This window comes from Varanus komodoensis, unplaced genomic scaffold (genome assembly GCF_004798865.1).
Source record: "Varanus komodoensis strain SLA01 unplaced genomic scaffold, ASM479886v1 scaffold4, whole genome shotgun sequence".
Taxonomy (NCBI): Eukaryota; Metazoa; Chordata; class Lepidosauria; order Squamata; family Varanidae; genus Varanus; species Varanus komodoensis.
This window is the reverse complement of record NW_025335941.1, coordinates 46,453,857-46,471,620: the sequence shown is the minus strand read 5'-3', so window position 1 is coordinate 46,471,620 and position 17,764 is coordinate 46,453,857. Positions and strand designations below refer to the sequence as shown.

Below are 17,764 nucleotides of genomic sequence, written 5' to 3'. Positions count from 1 at the left end.
TTCTTATCTCTTCTAGCTATTCTCTGGAATTCTGCATTCAATTGGGTGTGTCTTTCTCTTTCTCCCTTGCCTTTTGCTTCCCTTCTTTCCTCAGCTATTTGTAAAGCTTCCTCAGACAGCCATTTTGCTTTCTTTCATTTCTTTTTCTTTGGGATGGTTTTAGTTGCTACCTCTTGTACAATGTTGCGAACTTCCATCCATAGTTCTTCAGGCCCTCTGTCTATCAGATCTAATTCCTTAAATCTGTTTGTCACCTCTACCGTATATAGCTGTGTTTTATAGATAGATAAATATTGTAATTTAGCTCATTCTGTATTTAGAAGGGATAACAAGAACTTACTCTAAAAATTTTATGTAGTACAGCACGAGTTACCTGGTTCTCCCACTGGCCTGATTATGCAAAGATACCTCTCTGTGCCTTCTTGATTCATAGACTAGGTGTATGGCCAGAATACTCAGGAAGGATATCAGAGAGACACAGAGATTTTCACTTATTATAGTGACTGTGAGCTTCTGAACTTGGAGGTTTATGCTAATTCTGTGCAGGGTGGGAGGAGGAGCAAAGGCTATCTTCCTCTCCCTGTCCTCCTGCCCTGCATTTTTAATAGAAAGTCTTTATTTATTTATTTTCTCATCTAGTAAAGGTGTTTCAGAGAGGGAGAGAAAGACTGAAGAGGCCACCAGGCAGTTTGTCTCCTTTTCTCTCTGGTTTCTTCCCTGCCCATTCTTGAAATTGTCACTTCCTCCCCTTCTGAGGTGGTGCTCCTGACCACAGAGAGGCATCTGGCACTGTTGTATCTGCTCTGGTGGGGGGTGGGAGGATGCAGAGAGGGGTGCAGTCTCCCCTCAAATCTGGGTATCCAGAGTATGCTATGCCCCTCTGATGCTATTTAGGAGTCGTATTATTGCTCTTGTAAGATTATTTTACAAATCACAATGGGAATTCACAGCAGTATATAGTATAATGGAGCTAAATAGGTATCCTTTAGAAGTTATGACCGCACACTTGAATCAGTTCTGTAGGTTCTGCAACTCACTTCCATGAGTCTTCTGATTACTCTGCAGATATAGCTTATTAGGAAGCTGCCTTATCTAAATTGAGCCATGTCACTAGTCCATATTTCGTTCAGTATTATCCTCAATAACAGGCAATGGCTTTCCAAAACTTTACCCAGGGTCTTCCAAAGCCCTTGAACTGGAGACCCTGAGCTCATTTGATTTTGAGGGTGCAAGGAAGGAAGCTTCATGTGCTCACAGTGTGGTAAAGTATTTCCTAGTTCATTTGACAGCACTTGTGTCTTGTGTTCTTAATTATGTTTAGCTACAGAAATTGCTTACTATGGACCCAATAAAGAGAATTACCTCAGAACAGGCTATGCAGGATCCTTATTTCTTAGAAGATCCACTTCCAACATCTGAGTAAGTGATCAGTGAATTACCTTCATGAAAATTGCTTAAAATGCTTTCTCACTTTCAGTATGCAGGGGTAGGTATGGAATTATGGCAGCTGAGCATAACAATGAGTGAAATTCTCACTCCTGACAAGCAGTAAGAAAGGGTTTTACTGTGCCTTTCCCCATTTCTAAGTAATGTTCCTATTAATCTCTTGTTTTATGAGTCTTTGATCCTGTTAATCATACCATTAATCCTGTTATTCACTGACAGGTTGATTATGTACACCACAGATCTTCATAGTCAGCTGCTAACTGCCTGAAGGTCCAGTTTTCCCTGTTCAAAAGCCAGATAATACTTTCTAATTAGTTGACATTTCTCTGTAAATTCAGTAGTTAGACTAAGGCAAAAACTGCCTTAAAACTTCACAACCAAAAATTTCACAACCAAAATCCTATTTCCATTTTTCCCCTAAATTTAGAGCAGTTAACACGTTTTTTGTTGTTGTTATCTTGAAACAGTCTTACTGTTAACATCTAAATTAGATGTTAAATGTAGTGTCCAAAAGACAGAACTAGTCCTTTCAAGGTAAAGAACATTTACCTGGCAAGTTGGTAAAAATATGTGCATGCTAGATTATTCATAACCCAGTTTAGAACATAGTAACAGCGCGAGTGAGAAGGGGCCTCCTGGGCCATCTAATCTGACCCCTGGTTCCAGCCGGCTCTGCTCACGACATGCCCACCATGTGGACGTCCAGCCTATCTTTGAACACCCTCACCAATGGGGCCTCAACCACCTCCCGTGGAAGCCCATTCCACACCCTCAGGGTCCTAACTGTCAGGAAGTGCTTCTTGGCATCTAAATGGAACCTTGGTTCCCTGAACTTTGCTCCATTGGAGCACGTCCTGCCTTCCTCTGCAGGGGAGAACAGGTCTCTACCCACCTCCATGTGACATCCCCTGACATACCTGTATGTTGCCAACAGATCCCCTCTGAGTCTCCTCCAGGCTGAAGAGACCCAGTTCCCTCAGTCTTGCTTCATATGGCATCCCCTGCAAACCAGCCACCAACCTTGTGGCTCTATGCTGCTCTGACTCTAACCTGGCTATATCCTTCCTGTAATGAGGGGCCCAAAACTGAGCACACTACTCCAGTTGCGGGTGCACCAGAGTCGTATAGAGTGGTAGTAATACCTCTCTCGATCTAGAAGCCACACTTCTGGCTATGCAACCAAGGGTGGCATTTGCCCTCTTGACCACCGCGTCACACTGCTGACTCATGTTTAGCCTGCAGTCAACCAGCACCCCGAGGTCCCTTTCACAAGTGCTGCTTTCCAGCCACTTGTCCCCTAACCTGTACTTATGACACCCATTCCTATGCCCCAAGTGCAAGACCTTGCACTTATCCACATTGAACGCCATCCTGTTGTCTCCTACCCACTTCCATAGTCTGTCCAGATCCTTTTGGAGCTGGAGTACCTGCTCCTCAGTTGTGGCCACTGCCCCAGTTTTAGTATTGTCTACAAATTTGATCAGCAGACTGTTCACCCCTTCTTCCATGTCATTGATGTCATTGATTGTTCACCCCTTCTTCCATGTCATTGATGTTTATGTTCTAACTGTTAATGTATGACTATGTGCAATGTGTAGACTGGATTAAAAGTCATTTCTGGAAATGAAATTAACTGGACCAGACCAAATTCTGAGTGAACTTGTTAGTCTTTGAACATATGGCTTGTTTGGACTTGCCTAAACTGCCCTCAGGATTATTAACCATATCATTGGCAGAATTATGCAAGATGACAGGGAAGTCTGCACAATCTTTGCCCAAATACATAATTAGATATTCTGCACAATTTTGTTGCCACTAAATAATTGTGAATAGCAGCAAGGAGCTCACAGAGCATGGAGGACTAGCTATCTCACCTTTTCTAATGATGCAGGCTATTCAAAAAATAGTAATTTAAATTGTCTCAGGCCCAATTGGAAGTGCTTGTTATAAACAAGCCCTAAACAACTTGGGACCTGGTTACTTGAAGGACTGCCTTTTCCAATATATTCCTACCCGCCCATTTTTAAGATCTGAGAATGTGATCCTTCTGAAAGAGCCATCTCTAAAGGAAGGGATGGCAGTTAGAAGAAGGGGCTTCTCAGTGGCTGCCCTCCACCTTTGGAATAGACTTCTAAAGAGGTCCTCTTGGTGCTTTCACTATTTTATTTTGGTACCAGGTGGATATTGTCCTCTTTCACAAATATTTCACAGAAACCTGACTATATCTGGTTATAAGAGTTGGTTTTAAGAGTTCACTCTAATTAGAAGAGCTCACTCTGCTCCAGCAGATATACCCCCTACCCTTATATACTTGTAATGTTTAATTAATTAATTGTAATATATTTTAATGTTAGCCACCTAGAGAGCCAAGACCTTAATGTCATCCATTTGGAGAGAGGACGCCAACAAAACAATTATAAAACTGCTATGAAGTTCAGTGAAGTGAAACTTCCATGAAGTGAAAAATAATAGCCAAGGTGGAAAAGTCCAAAGCTTGGTATTTTGGACAAAACCCACCATCTTACATTGGAAGTTGGGTCCTTTTCAAAGATATTTGTGGGAGAGCAGAATGTCTTCCCTCAAATTTACAAATATAGCATTAAGTTTTGAAACTATTTGCTAGTTATAGGTAAAGGAATCACACATATAACATAAACAGCCTGAGACATAATATTCATGTTAAATGTATGACCTTATCCAACAAACTCTACTTTACAGATGCATCCAGTAACATGTCATTCATCAGCCTGATCAAGTTTAGCTTGATCATTTGGGATATGTCTCTAGCAATAAATATTCCGAATTAAGAATTAAAATCTGGGCACTGTCATAATTACTGGTTAGCTAGTATTTATGTATTTAATGATCTCCAGTCAGCTTTACAGGTTGCTTAGTTACACGAGATTCATAGCAGTTGACCTTATGTTAGACGTCAAGCCCTTTCTTTGGCTTCTTGGCAAAATGTCAGGGATTTAAGGGATTGAGAATTTAGGTACACTTTTATAGAAATACTAATATAGTAATACTTGGAAACTAGTTTGGTGGAAAGTGATGCATCAAATGGAAAGTTTGAAGCCTTCAATATACAGCAGAAAGAGAAGACTTTCTTAGAGCAGTGTGTCTAATCCTGTGTAAAAATGGGACAAGGAAACCAAGGCTTGTCCTAGCAGAAAAAGATACGTTTGAGATGCCTTTCAGGTCTCTAGAAAGCAGCTAGTAATGGCTACATGCCATTCGTTCCTTAGTTACGGATGCTCGGGTCTGTGCAAGACACAAATGCTAAGGCAATGCTCAGACTGCAAATACAATAAATTATTATTTTTTATTATAAACAGTGTATGTTTTATTGTTTAAAATATTTATAAGTTACCTTTCTGGACAACATCCATCCAGAACAGAATAACAATCACAAGAATATCACATTGTATCCAAAATATTATAATACAAGCAAAGGAAAAAATCCAGTTATAATTCAGCCAGTGCAAAAAGAAAAAAGATCTAAAAATAACAGCAATAAAAGAGTAGCATGTCCAATATAACATATCAGTTAGAAGCAAACTTTTTTTTTAAAACCAAGACTCCTTGGAGGTAGTTCTGAAGATTAGGGGCCACAACTAAGGTTTCATTGCTAGTGCCTGCTGTTCCCACTGTAAAGAAGTTATCTTTGTATGAAAGAAAGTAATAGTCTTCCAAAAGGAGTGACTGCAGAGAACTCTTAAGGCATGATCCTATATATGTTTAGGCAGAAAAAAAAATCCTGCAGATTCAGGTATGCTGGGATCTGTATGATTTATTTTTGGCTAACATGCATAGGATTGTGCCTTTGAGAAACAGACTCACTGCCTGAAGTCTCAAGTACCAAGAGTTTTCTCAAGCAGAGCACAACTTGGAACAGTGTAAAGCCATTGAATTATCATGATGAAGCATAGGCTGTATGGCTAATTAAGATTAAAATACATCATAGGGAAGACACCTTGTAATTCTGAAAGGACTTTTAAATAAATCTCTTCTTTGATACATTAAAAACCATTTGGAATTTTTGCAGTGTATTTGCAGGTTGTCAGATCCCATACCCAAAACGTGAATTTTTAACTGAAGAAGAGCCTGATGACAAAGGAGACAAAGTAGGTGTTGAATTACTGGCCTTTGTGAGAGAAGTATATGTAGGAAGTCAATTTTGTAAATCATCTTGTACAGTTCTATAATTGCCTATGTATTGGGGCAATTATATTTATGATTGGATTAATAGTTCTGCTTAAAAGCATTGATTTATCAAGAACACATGACCAGGATGCTCTTTCATACTTTTACATGTATGTCCCTGATTGCTGCCACTATTTTTGTTAAAGCATTTCCTGCTAGGATAAGAAAGTGATAGCATTAAAAAATTATTACTAATGGGAATAGAATAAAGATTGATTGATTAATATGCACATCAAACATGGAACACTTTTTGCAGAATTTCAGTTTATAAAATTAATGCAGCAAAATATTAAAAAGGAATAGGATGCATAATCAAAAGATCTGATATCTCACATGACTGGGAGACTTATGAAAACAGTTGGGTATTTTCCTGCCGCCCAATTTGAATATACTATGAAATACTGAAATAACTTCGCAATTCTGCAAAAAATGTATTAGCATGAGTGCAATGTTTAAGGCTCTATAAATGAAAATATGCAAAGCTTAGAACTGCAATATCAAAAGACAAAAGTGGAGTGAAACTTGGAGATGAACAGCAAATTTTCTGTGAATACTGTGAATTTTGTGGTCTCAACTTGAATTACACAGTGAAAGTGACTTTTGTTGTCTGATACTGTAACAAGGATATTTGGAAACCAACAACCCATATTGGCAATAAACCACACTGGATTTGTTGCTTTGTGAAGTACCCACAAGGAGCCCAAAGATGATCAGGCTTTTCATGGGTACCTCTCCCCCCCCCCCCCGGCCCGCCCCCCCCAATTCCGCCCCCCCCCCCCATTCTGTCTCCCTGTTCCTCCAGGTGGAGGAACCCTAGGAGGAGAACAAAGTCTCCTCTCTCTGACAGCAACAACAGCAAGCTGATATTGGCTCATTGGGACTGTCAGTTTTCTCCTGTACAAATGCATTTGTGGCCTGAAGTATCTTGGCTATTCCCCAAACATTGTTCCAACTGAGACTAGAAGTTAACCTCATCGCACTTCCAGACACTAGCCTTGTTTGCATGATAGGTACAAGGACAAATAAAAAGTTTATATATTCTTCTTTGTCCCCATTGTGCAAACAGGACTTGAGACCTGAAGTACAATGTGGAGGATGAGGAAGGCTTCCCTCATCTTTCCACCACACTGCTGCCATGTGCTTTGGCAGAAGAGCAGGGTGGAAATGTCATGCCAGCCTCCTGCTCAAGTGGTCTGCTCTCCACAACAAGCAAGGGTGCTTGGTCTGGTCCATGGTGGTGGGAATCTGAGTAGAGGGCAGTGGCACAGAATGGACTCCTTCATATGGCTTGAGAAACTTCCTCTTCAAGGTGAAGGTGTCCACTCTCCTTTGCCTAAGCAGAGCATGCTGCCTTGGCAGGGAGGAGCAAAGCCCTGCCATCCTTGCCAGCTGTTACAGAGAAGACTTTTCAAGCCACCAGCGGGGAATCCTGCCAGCCACCCCCAAGTGGTACTTGCAAAAGGACTCATTTGTTAGCAGTAGCAAGTGATTTTTGCCACCCTTGACAAGTAACTCACTGGCTGTTGGGGCTCACCCACAGTGAGTTATTTTATTCAAATGAGATGCCAGTGTACTATGGAGAGCAACAATCCTAGAACATCCTGTCAGTTCTCAGTGTGGCTTGTTTTTATGACCTGTGTTCACATGACATGACAGGCCACCTATGATGACAAACCATCTTGGCTTCTAGTTTTATGTTTGGCCACTCACAATAAGACAAACATAAATTACTAGCAGACTTGTTCATTGCTTTCCCTAAAGCTTCCACAAACATCCCAGCAGTAGATGAGTGTACAAGACTGGGGGCATTGCTAAAATATCTGTGCATTTTATGCAAGCCAGGAGAATAGACTGACTTCAGATTACTTAAGATGAAGTGGAAGCTGTTTTAATACTGACTGTCTAAATTCACAGGTGAGCAACCACATTTCTTACCAGAGACCCAGAGTTTCCCACAGCCCAGCTGATCAACCATCAGCTGGACTGCAGGAAAAGACAACTATTTCTATTGATGCTACATCATTGGCCTTATCTCAGAAATGCTGATGCAGCAGTTGATGGTTCCCTCTGCTAGCAGTGCCAAGAGAACAGTGATCTGGATCGTAATTGTAGGTGGGAAGCTTTAAACGCCCTACCATCCTCTGCACCTCCCTCAGCAATCCCAGCTCCTGATCTTGGTGCTTGGAAGGGCACATTCAAACTGCCTGCTCACTGTGGACTGAAATAGACACAATACTGCATGCAGCCCTCTGGACCAAAGAGGCTGCCTACCCCTTTTCTCATTCCTCCTCCTGCTTTTGCCAAAAGCTGTAATTCTAAAATGCATACTTGAAAATACAGTCTGTATAAATAAAACAGGCACATGTATGATTAAATATTTTGGCAGGGTTGTATAATATGGATACATTTGATTATGATATGCCTTTGTATTTACTATGAAAATAATAAGAGTGCTTATTTACATATTTAGTGATTTCTTAATTTCTCATGTAGTCTTATACACAGTGCCATGTTCCCTTCCTGTGAACTGCTTCTAAGTTATATCTTACATTTTTTCTTCAACCAATTGAGAAGAACCAGCAGCAGCAGCAGGGCAATAACCATACAAACGGAACTGGTCATCCAGGGAACCAAGACAACAGTCATACACAAGGGCCTCCCTTGAAAAAAGTGAGAGTTGTTCCTCCTACCACTACCTCAGGTGGACTTATTATGACCTCAGATTATCAGGTATTTATATTCTAAACTTTCTTTGGTTGGTTTTCAGCTTCAGTGCATTTCATTGCAAATTAGTAATGTTAATAGAGACCTACCCCTCAGTGGGGCGTGCTGACTGAATTAAACCACAGTACATAAACCCATATCAGAACATGGTTTCTGTTTCGCCATGTGGTTGCACAGCATAGTTGGTCAATTCAGACATGCTAAACCATAGTTGAGTTTGCTTTTATCCATAGCTTGAACTGATGTTTTAATTAAGCCTTTAATTAAAGCCTAAGGTTTTCATTAGTAATGGCTTTTCTCTTTGAAAAAGCAAGCAATTGAAAAAGATAATAAGAACATAAGAAGAGCTCTGCTGGATCAGACCAGGAGTCCAGCTGCCAAGGGAAATGCAGCAAGCAGGAGTTGAGTGCAGCAGCCCTCTCCTGGCCATTTTCCCCAGCAAGTTCTGCGCATAGCAATACTGCCTCTGAAACAGGAGGTAGGATATAGCCAGCCCAGAGCAGAACCACCGATGGCCTTGTCCTCTGATCTCCTGTTATAGCCCTTAAAATTGGCGGCCTTCCATCACTACATCTCATGGAAGTGGATACTGTAGTTTAAAATTATTTATTTATTTCTATCCATTTGTTTCTCTGGGTGGCTTACAGTGCTAGACCAGTATAAAAACATACATAAATTACAATAAAACAGTTATCAATCAGATAAAATGATCAAACAATAAAATAATAATAAAAAAGCTTGGACCTAGTAATGTTGGCTTTCTAGAAAGGTTTGAATTGGAAATTTTTCCTGAACATTTTCCAGAGCATTTAAATTACTTGCATAAGAAAATTTTACTTTGCATTAGAAAATATTCTGATGCATGGGGGTGAGTGAATTTTCACTTCCAGATACTTTGGCCTAGAACTACCATTCTCCTATTGGCTATGCTGGCTAGAACTGTTGGGAACCATAGGCCAAAACATCTGGAAGTTATATGTTGCCCACCCCTGCTGTTGAGAGTTCTAATTTAGCATGTTTATTTTATTTGTATCTAATAAATGGTAAAACATTTTTTCTCAATACACAAATGAAGATGCTGATGGGCACTGTCAGCATGATATGAGAGCCCCCATGAGTAAATTAAGTCACAATAGGCTGTTGTATCTTGTGAACTAGGTCACTGTGACATACATGCATTTCAGAAAAATACATGCATTTTGTCACGTACTTGTAAAGATAATCAGCCAAAAACATTGATTACAACTGTAAAAGTCCCAAGCTTGCTTTAAAATATATTTGCAATTGGTTTGTTCAATTTTATTATTGAATTATGAAAGAGAACATTTTTCACAGAAAAATAAAAGTACTGGCTAATGGTTGATCCCCATAACTGCTTAAATCATTACTTCCCTTCTGTAGAAATGGCAGTTTTCTTCACAGAGTGGATCTTTTCCAACCCTCATTTCCTTTTGTAGTCCATTGCTCTGATACCAGAAATCATCTCCAAAGGGTTGCTCTGGGAAATAGTATGGATCTGTGTGGAGGTGAGAGCCTTGTAAACAGAAGAGCAATAACCTAATAATTGTCTCTTCAGAAGCAATAGTCCAGGTTTCCAGTTAAGCTGCACATCACAAGAAAAAGGCAGGCTCTTTTCTTAACAACTTGATGAGAAATAATGGGTCACTTGCAACAGGTACTTTCTGGTTCTGTTGTTTAACCCAGCACATTCAAGACTGGCCAAAAGCGGGGTGGACAGCATTGCTCTTACCTGGAAGCAATTACTGCTTGCCGTAGTTGAATGGTTCTTTGCTGTTTAATAACAATGTTTTGCCAGACAGTTTCATCCTCCTTTAAAACATTTTGTGAACCTTAATTCATCAGCAAACAATACTAATTCTTTTAAATTTGCATTAAAACTTTTAACATAGACCATTCAGAAAAGTCTGTTCACTGGGGGAAAGAGTTCTTGTAAATATGAAAAGAACAGGTGGGCTTCCTAAGTCATGAGAGCCAGGTCCATTTCTACTCTTAGTGTAGAGGATAATTGGAAAAGGATGACTTAAAAGCAAATGGCCTTTTCATGCAATTGCATCACGATGATTGCAACCCTCCAAACTTGTAATTGTAAGGCTTAGGAGCATCCTATAGTTTGCAGACTCAGAGGCGTAATGGAGATAATTTTTGTGCCTCAACCCTTCCACCCTGCATTTTCATAGATGCTCATCTTGCTGGGGCCTTTTGAGGGAAGGATGCAAGAGAGGCTTCAGGATTACTTGGTTCCACACTCCTGCCCTTCTCACTATCCTATGGCCCTCAGGCCCTGTCAAAGAGCTAAATGATTGCTCCCTTAAATACTTTAGGCAGCTCTCAAGGTTTTTATGTTCTAATAGAATTTTCTCCCTACACTGCAATCACAGTGGGTAAATACTCCTTTTGCTTTTGAGTAGTGCATACTCTATTAGCCTAGGCAATGCTTCAGAGCAAGAAGCAGGTTTTAACTCAGGGTCCTGCCTTTAACTGTTTTTTTTAATACCTTATCGGTCATTTGTTAGCAGTAGCAAGGGCTTCGAGAAACATGGGCATAAAATGATGCTATGAACCCATAGAACATACTACGTGTACATTTCTGGATCTAGCTATTATGGCATCTGTTCTTCATAGTAATGAGAATACAATGCTTCAAATTGGGGCAGTATCCAGCTGTCTCACTCTGTTAGCAGAAATGACATTGTTGGCAGAAACTAGGTTCCACGGTATGCACAAAAGGAGACTCCAACTAAAATTATGATTGTACAAGCAATTACACAACCTCTATACAGTGCAACTGTGTGCACAGCAGAAAAGTCCTGTGGAGCACTGCTAGCATTGTTTGAACTTGTGCAATCAAACCACTGAATACTGTCCAGGGGGCACCTGTTGACAAATGCACTGCAGGTTTCCAAAAATATGTGCTGCGTCATACAGTCCCAAGCACTGTCATAATCCATTCCCTCTCTCTGCTCTTTCCACTGCCTCATCCAGCGTTCCAATCCCCATGCTGCCTATCCAAACCCTGGACCAAGCACATCACAGCCGCAGAGCAGCATGGGATATTCAACTACCTCCCAGCAGCCTCCACAGTACTCTCACCAGACGCATCGGTACTGAGCTGCACCTGAATAAAGTCAATGCACTGTTGCTAAGGCTGCAGGACTGGCCGTGCTGCTGTCTGCCTGGAACCTGGCTGTGGGCCGCAAGAATGTACTGTAACTGTTGCATTTTCAAAATGTGTGATAGCCAAGTTCCACTACTTTTCACAGGCTGGGAGTAGTGGCTCCCTCAGATTGTACCCGTTTATGGAATTAGACTTGAAAAGAAAGTACTAGCACAGTTTGTGTTGTGGATATGCTACTTCCATAGTTTACTTGACATGGTTCAGACTGACCAATGCATTGTTTTCAGTGACAGTCTGTAGCAGTTGAAGCTGTGAAATGTGCTAGGGGCAAGCATTTTTGTTGTTGTGATTTCTCTTGATGTTAACAACGTTATCTGACCAATAGTACGCAAAATCTCTTAACTGGTATTTGAAGCATACAGTATATGTTAATGAGATGAAAAACTAACCGTGGCTCCAATTGAGAGAATTTTGATATACATTGATTTTTAGTGACTTTTTTGTGGGTTGATTCATTTTCCACATTGATCAATGTTTTATGACCAACAAACTTGCTGCAAAGAGATTTTTTTAAGACATAAAAGAAACATAAGCATTTTTCCAGCAGATTTACAAGACTCCCAAAGATTAATTTTTAACATGTTTATTTTGTTCTCAAATCTATGACTTGACTGGTATTAAAGCTGCTATTCGATAGTAAATTGAGTGTGTTCTTGAGATAAAGCTGTTTGGTTCAGCAAACAAACTAAAATGATTGTCATAGGCAGTGTTTTATTTTTCCTGTTGGTGTTAACTGATTTGTGAGCATGCTTTGGAATTACAAAAGCATGAGTGACGTTCCCTGCAAAAAGCAAACAAACAGTGCGGCACTTGTTCAGATATTTTTGTCATGATTTTTGAGAGCTGGCTTGATGTAGTGGATTTTAAATTTTGTTCATTATTTTTAAATATGTTCGCACGTTTGTTAGGGGCACCCTTATTAAAGCAAAGGATCAAGGTGTTAGGAAAACCTTAGAATTTGAGGAAAAACTATACCATACAATGTACTGTATCAAACTATTTTACATGAATGACACAGGTATTCTGAATTTAAAAGAAATCAACATTGTTAAAAACAAGGTATTACGTAATAAAATTATTTTTCATAAATCTGCATATGATTTTGCTTGTGCTTTTCTCAGTTGATACAAAAAATGTGCACCCAACCTGTATAGATGTTACAATTCTTGCCATTTTTGACAAGTAACTTTTTCTATTCAAAGAGAACCATATCAAACCAAAGTTGCTTATCATAGTCTAGAACACTCATGTTAACTATTGATTTTGAGCACCTTTCCTAGATGTGTACATATGGCATAGTGCAATGTAATTTTTTTATAATTGGATTACTTAGTAACTTCTTACTTCGACTCACACATCTTAAAGCCAAGTGAAGGGTCTAATCAGCCTTATTTATTAGAATAAAGGACATTGCTCTAAATATTCTATGGTTATTCTTGCTTGCTTAAGCTGTTGATTTTTTTTGCCCCCCCCCCCAATACTATCCAACAGCCCCTTCCCACTTTCACCCCTTACCAACACACATGCACACCCGTTTCTTACCCTGGATCACCATTTTATTTATTACATTTTTATATTGCCCCATGAAATGTGTGTGTGTGTGTGAGAGAGAGATGTATGTACATACAAGCATATGTACAGATGTGTATAGAAATGCATATGAGTTCCTCGTACACTGAACCCTCTAGTGCCTGACTCTAACCCCCAATGGAGGGTTGTAGTCTGTTCTGAATGGAGTTAAATTCCCTTGTTAATCGTTGAAAATGTGTTTTATGTTGCCTTTCTGCAAAGTTGAATGCAGGCTTAGGATAGCAGTGAACACCTATGGCAAGGTACAATTATATCTCACCTAAAAGAAGCAGTAGGAAGACTTTTTAAAATATACGTCCTTCACCCCCCCCCCACGCATACCATACTGCACATTTTTGCTTGAATATTAGCCCCCTTCCTAGAGAAATAAAATTTGGTGGCTCGTGCCCTTATGAAAATTTTCTCTGTATAATGCATCTTGTTCAATCCATTCTTTTAAAGAAATATAATACCTTGGCAGTACTGAAATGAGATGAAGTCAAAATGGAAGCAGCTTCTAAAAACCTTCAGAAACTTTCTGCACTTTAAATCCATGCTTGCAGACTCCCAAATTTGCACTGAAGGAGAGATATTTATACACTTTATCTCAGTCTGGACCTGTGGAATTGCATTATACTAGTTCTGTTTATATTTTTATTGCCATTTTAATTTTAATAATATAGGTGTTTTAAATATAATTTTAACTATTGTATATTTTTATTAATGTTTTAATTGTACATCTTTTAATGTTGTAGGCTGCCTTAAGTGGCAATATTGAGAATAGGTGGAATAAAAATTAATGTAGCAATATAATACTAACATGGAATTGGAGGGTCAGATCCAGATCTTAGGAACATTCCTCTCCTTAGGAGCATTCTGAGGAACAGTTCCAGCCCCCCAAAAATGCTACACTGGGGAATAGGGAACCTGCTAAATGGCTGGGAGCTGGTGCTGAGGGTGAGGATGGATTCCCAAACTGGAACAGAAGTACCTTCTCTGAGTTAGATCCAATCCATCAACAGAAGCCACATTTAACCCATGAAGTTTAGGTGGCAGCCCTATATACTAACCTTCTCCAACCCAGCATTGTCCAAATGTGTTGAATTAAAATTTTCATCATTGGACACTACTAGAAATAAGTCCCAATGACTGCAAACTTATTTGAGTAAGCATAAGGCTGTGTTAAACTTACAGAATATGAACATTAAAAGTACCAGTACCAACTTTAAAAGTACCAACACACACACACACACACACAATACCAGTGCTGGAGCGCACACACTGTATGTGCAAGGTTCCGTTACCAGGCCCTGGAAGCACTGGGTAAAACAGAGTACATCCAGAAAAACCTTTCCAGAGAAATTGAAAGCCACTGTCAGCAGATAACATTGTATTTCATCTACTTGCAGTTCAGTGACAATGTCAACCCAGTGTGTGACTGCTATTTAAAAAAAGGCAAATTCCATTTGGGGCAGAATCAAGAAAAAAATTGAGGAGAAGACTGCCAAGATCATACTGCCCTTACCTGTGTTGCAACCACACATGGGATTCTATGTACAATTTTGGTCAGTGGATCTAAAAGGACATTGTAAAGTTGGGAAAAGTGCAGAAAAGACAACTATAGAATGGAGCAACACAGAAGAAAAGCTGCAACATCTAGAACTGCTTAATATAAAAATGGGCATATAAGGGGAAATGCACTAAAGGGCATACAAAATTCTACAAGGAATTGACAAAGTGGAATGGGAAAGATTTTTATTTCATAAGTACTAGAACCCAATTGGCTCATCCCATTATGGGAGATTATGAGCTGATAAAAGGAAGTACTTTTTCACAGTGCATAAACTGCAATTCACTACCACAAGCTGTAGTAATGGCCTCCAACTTGGATGGGATTAAAGGGGCATTAGATACATTTATGATGCCTAAGGCTGGCACTGGCTACATGTTGGTTGTGATAGTTATAAAATACCTCCAGTATCAGAGGCAGTTTCTCTGTACATACTATTTGCTGGGAAATACGAAGAGGAAGATGCTATTATACTCATGACCTACATGTTGGTTTCCCCTGGGCAGCTGGATGGCAACTAAAAAGAATGTTGCACAAGATGAGCCTTGGTCTGATCCAGCATGGCTCTTACAGATTAAATAGGCCAATAACCTCGCACTGCAGACACTGCGAAATCTCCACTTAGCCTGTGGAATCTGCCTGCTGAAGTAAGCATGGCCTCAACTCTGAGTATTTTGGACAAGACTGTACGAACACATTTTTGGCATCTTGATTTTTCCAGAATTTAAATTACATTTTACCCCCTTTGCCTACTGTGGAGAGCATTTTAATTAATCTATATTTAATTGTTCTATTGCCTTGAATTTTAAAGCTCTGTGTGTGTGTGTGGCTTACTGAGTGGATCTCCTTGTCCTCTTGCAAAGACTTAGTCCTAAAAGGCAGCATGTGAATGATTATATAAATAAATAAACCTTTAATGTACTTCATGGGCTGATTGTGGGGTCAAGAATATAAAAAATTGTATCTTGAGATGTAACTTGGTATAATAGGAAGCTCAATCTTTCATTTAAAATTTTCCCCAAAGATCTGGGAAGAGGTTCTGCTGAGAACTTAGAGGAACTACAGGTGGGGGAGGCAGGTTATATGGAGCTTTACAGAAGATTTTCTTTACTTTTTGCAGTTAAATAAATTTAAACTTACTACACAAGCAAAAATGAGAAATTGAGAAACAATGATCTGACTCCCAATCTGCAAGGCTGGTTCTGTGTCCTTAGGCGGAGTGAGGTGCTCTCCTTGAATGGCAGATGCTGAGTGCTGTGATGGGCGCCTGTGGCACCTCCCAGCCACTCCCTTCTGTTTGTTGACAGAGGCGAACAAATGTGCCAATTTTAGCTTCTCCCAGTTTCCCATTCTTCCAGTTTTAAATCTGGTACATCACAAACTTTGTGATTGGGGGGAGGGGGGGTTAGCCCTTAAAAGACTAAACTAACACTTTTGTGCACATTTCTCCTAATACATTGCCTGACACACATATTTTTGCAACCAATTTTCCTAATTTGTGTTAACATTTGCACATTTTATGTACACAGCCCTAACATATGCATTTGTGCAGGTAATCTTTTGGCTGGAAACTTGCAAAATTTGGAGAAGTGCAAATTTCAAAGGATCAGCTGAACTGCAGTTCAGGTATTGGTTGAAACAGTAAATTTCTTCTGCCAAACTTTCTTCGTTCTGCTTGTGGTTCTCAGGATCCATTCCCATGGCTGAGGTCACATGGTCAGGAAAGGAAAAGTGAAGCCCCTGTGGCTTCTTTTGCTCTGCTGTACCCTATTTCCATAATTGCCATCACCAGCTATGTGTTGTTATGACTTCTGAGCCCAGTGGGCAGTCGAGGTGGCTTCCTAAGCCATGGGTTTCATGGTGGTTTGGCAGCCACCTCTGCAGCCCACCTTGCTAGGTTTGCAGGACATGGCAACCCATACCCAAGAGGCAAAAACTATGGAGATGAGGCAATGTGCAATTAGAATGCATGGGATGGGTTTCAGGGAGTCACCATGGCTTCTTTTTTTATTTACCATATTTGTATGTCGCTTTATATCTAGATGGATTCCAGAGTGAACAGCAAGAGCTAAAAACAGATATTAAAATAGCTAACATTAAAACTGTGACTGGTCAGCAAGAAAGATTTCCTGGAACAGAGATGCCTTCAGCAGGCACCCAGATCCACACAGTGTTGTTCCTGTCTGACATTTCAAGACAGGAAATGTCATAGAAATGGCCCCTCTACACCGAAGTCTCTTCTCATGGTCAAATCCAGCTGGGCCATAGATTTGTGTGGGACACAAGCAGTCTATCTTCCAGTGACCTCAGTGACTGGGCAGGTTGGTAAAGGAGAAGGTAACCTCAGATTTCCTAGCCACAGGTTGTTTGGAGCTTTGTACACAAGTAATGAGAGAGCCATGAAACGAACAAATAACTTGGCGCATGCAGTTCCCTCAGCCGAAGAATTGCATGCTGAAAAAGGGCAGCCACTGACGAGAGCCAAGAGGCTGCATTTTGCACTAGCTCCACCTCCTGGAGCAGCCTTAAGGGCATAGCTATTGAGCACGTCAGAGGCTGCCAACACCTGTGGGGTCAAGCTGTCCCTGTCCAGGAGAGGCCATAGTTGCCAAAGGAACTGAACATGGTACAAGGCCCTTCAAGCTGCACTTTGTGTATTTGCTTCCTTGATTGTGCGAGCCCGGTCTATATCTTCTCAACTCCAAGAAGCAAAACCTGCCTGCCTTCCTAGGGCATAACACCAAGAATACAGTACATCAGGAAATAACCAAGAGAGTCATTGTCCATGGAGTCGTGATGGGTCAGACACAACTTCACAACTAACAACAACAACAATAATAATACCAATACAAGCAACACAATATATACCCATGGGGTCTAACTGTTATGTTTCCTACTAACCCGAAAATAACTAGTTTCCTGTATGCTACTTTTATGTTTAGCCCAGTGAAGCGAGAAAGTGAGCACCTTATTTTGCAGGCTGCAATTTTTTTCCTGTAGAATCAACCCTAATGATAAAGTACCCATTCATTTTCTTCCTACATGTTTGCTCTGTG

The 17,764-nt window shown here is 40.2% G+C and overlaps 1 protein-coding gene across 1 annotated transcript in view; it reads left to right on the top strand.

Annotated features, from left to right (window-relative positions):
- Positions 1-12,662, top strand: part of CDK8 (cyclin dependent kinase 8) — a 61,179-nt gene extending 48,517 nt beyond the window's left edge. Inside the window, exons 9-12 of the mRNA XM_044441815.1 lie at positions 1,322-1,419; positions 5,492-5,570; positions 8,221-8,379; positions 11,377-12,662. Of these exons, the coding sequence (XP_044297750.1) occupies positions 1,322-1,419; positions 5,492-5,570; positions 8,221-8,379; positions 11,377-11,502 (462 nt within the window). The 3' untranslated portion in view covers positions 11,503-12,662. The remainder of the gene's footprint in view (positions 1-1,321; positions 1,420-5,491; positions 5,571-8,220; positions 8,380-11,376) is intronic.
- Positions 12,663-17,764: the final 5,102 nt, after the last annotated feature.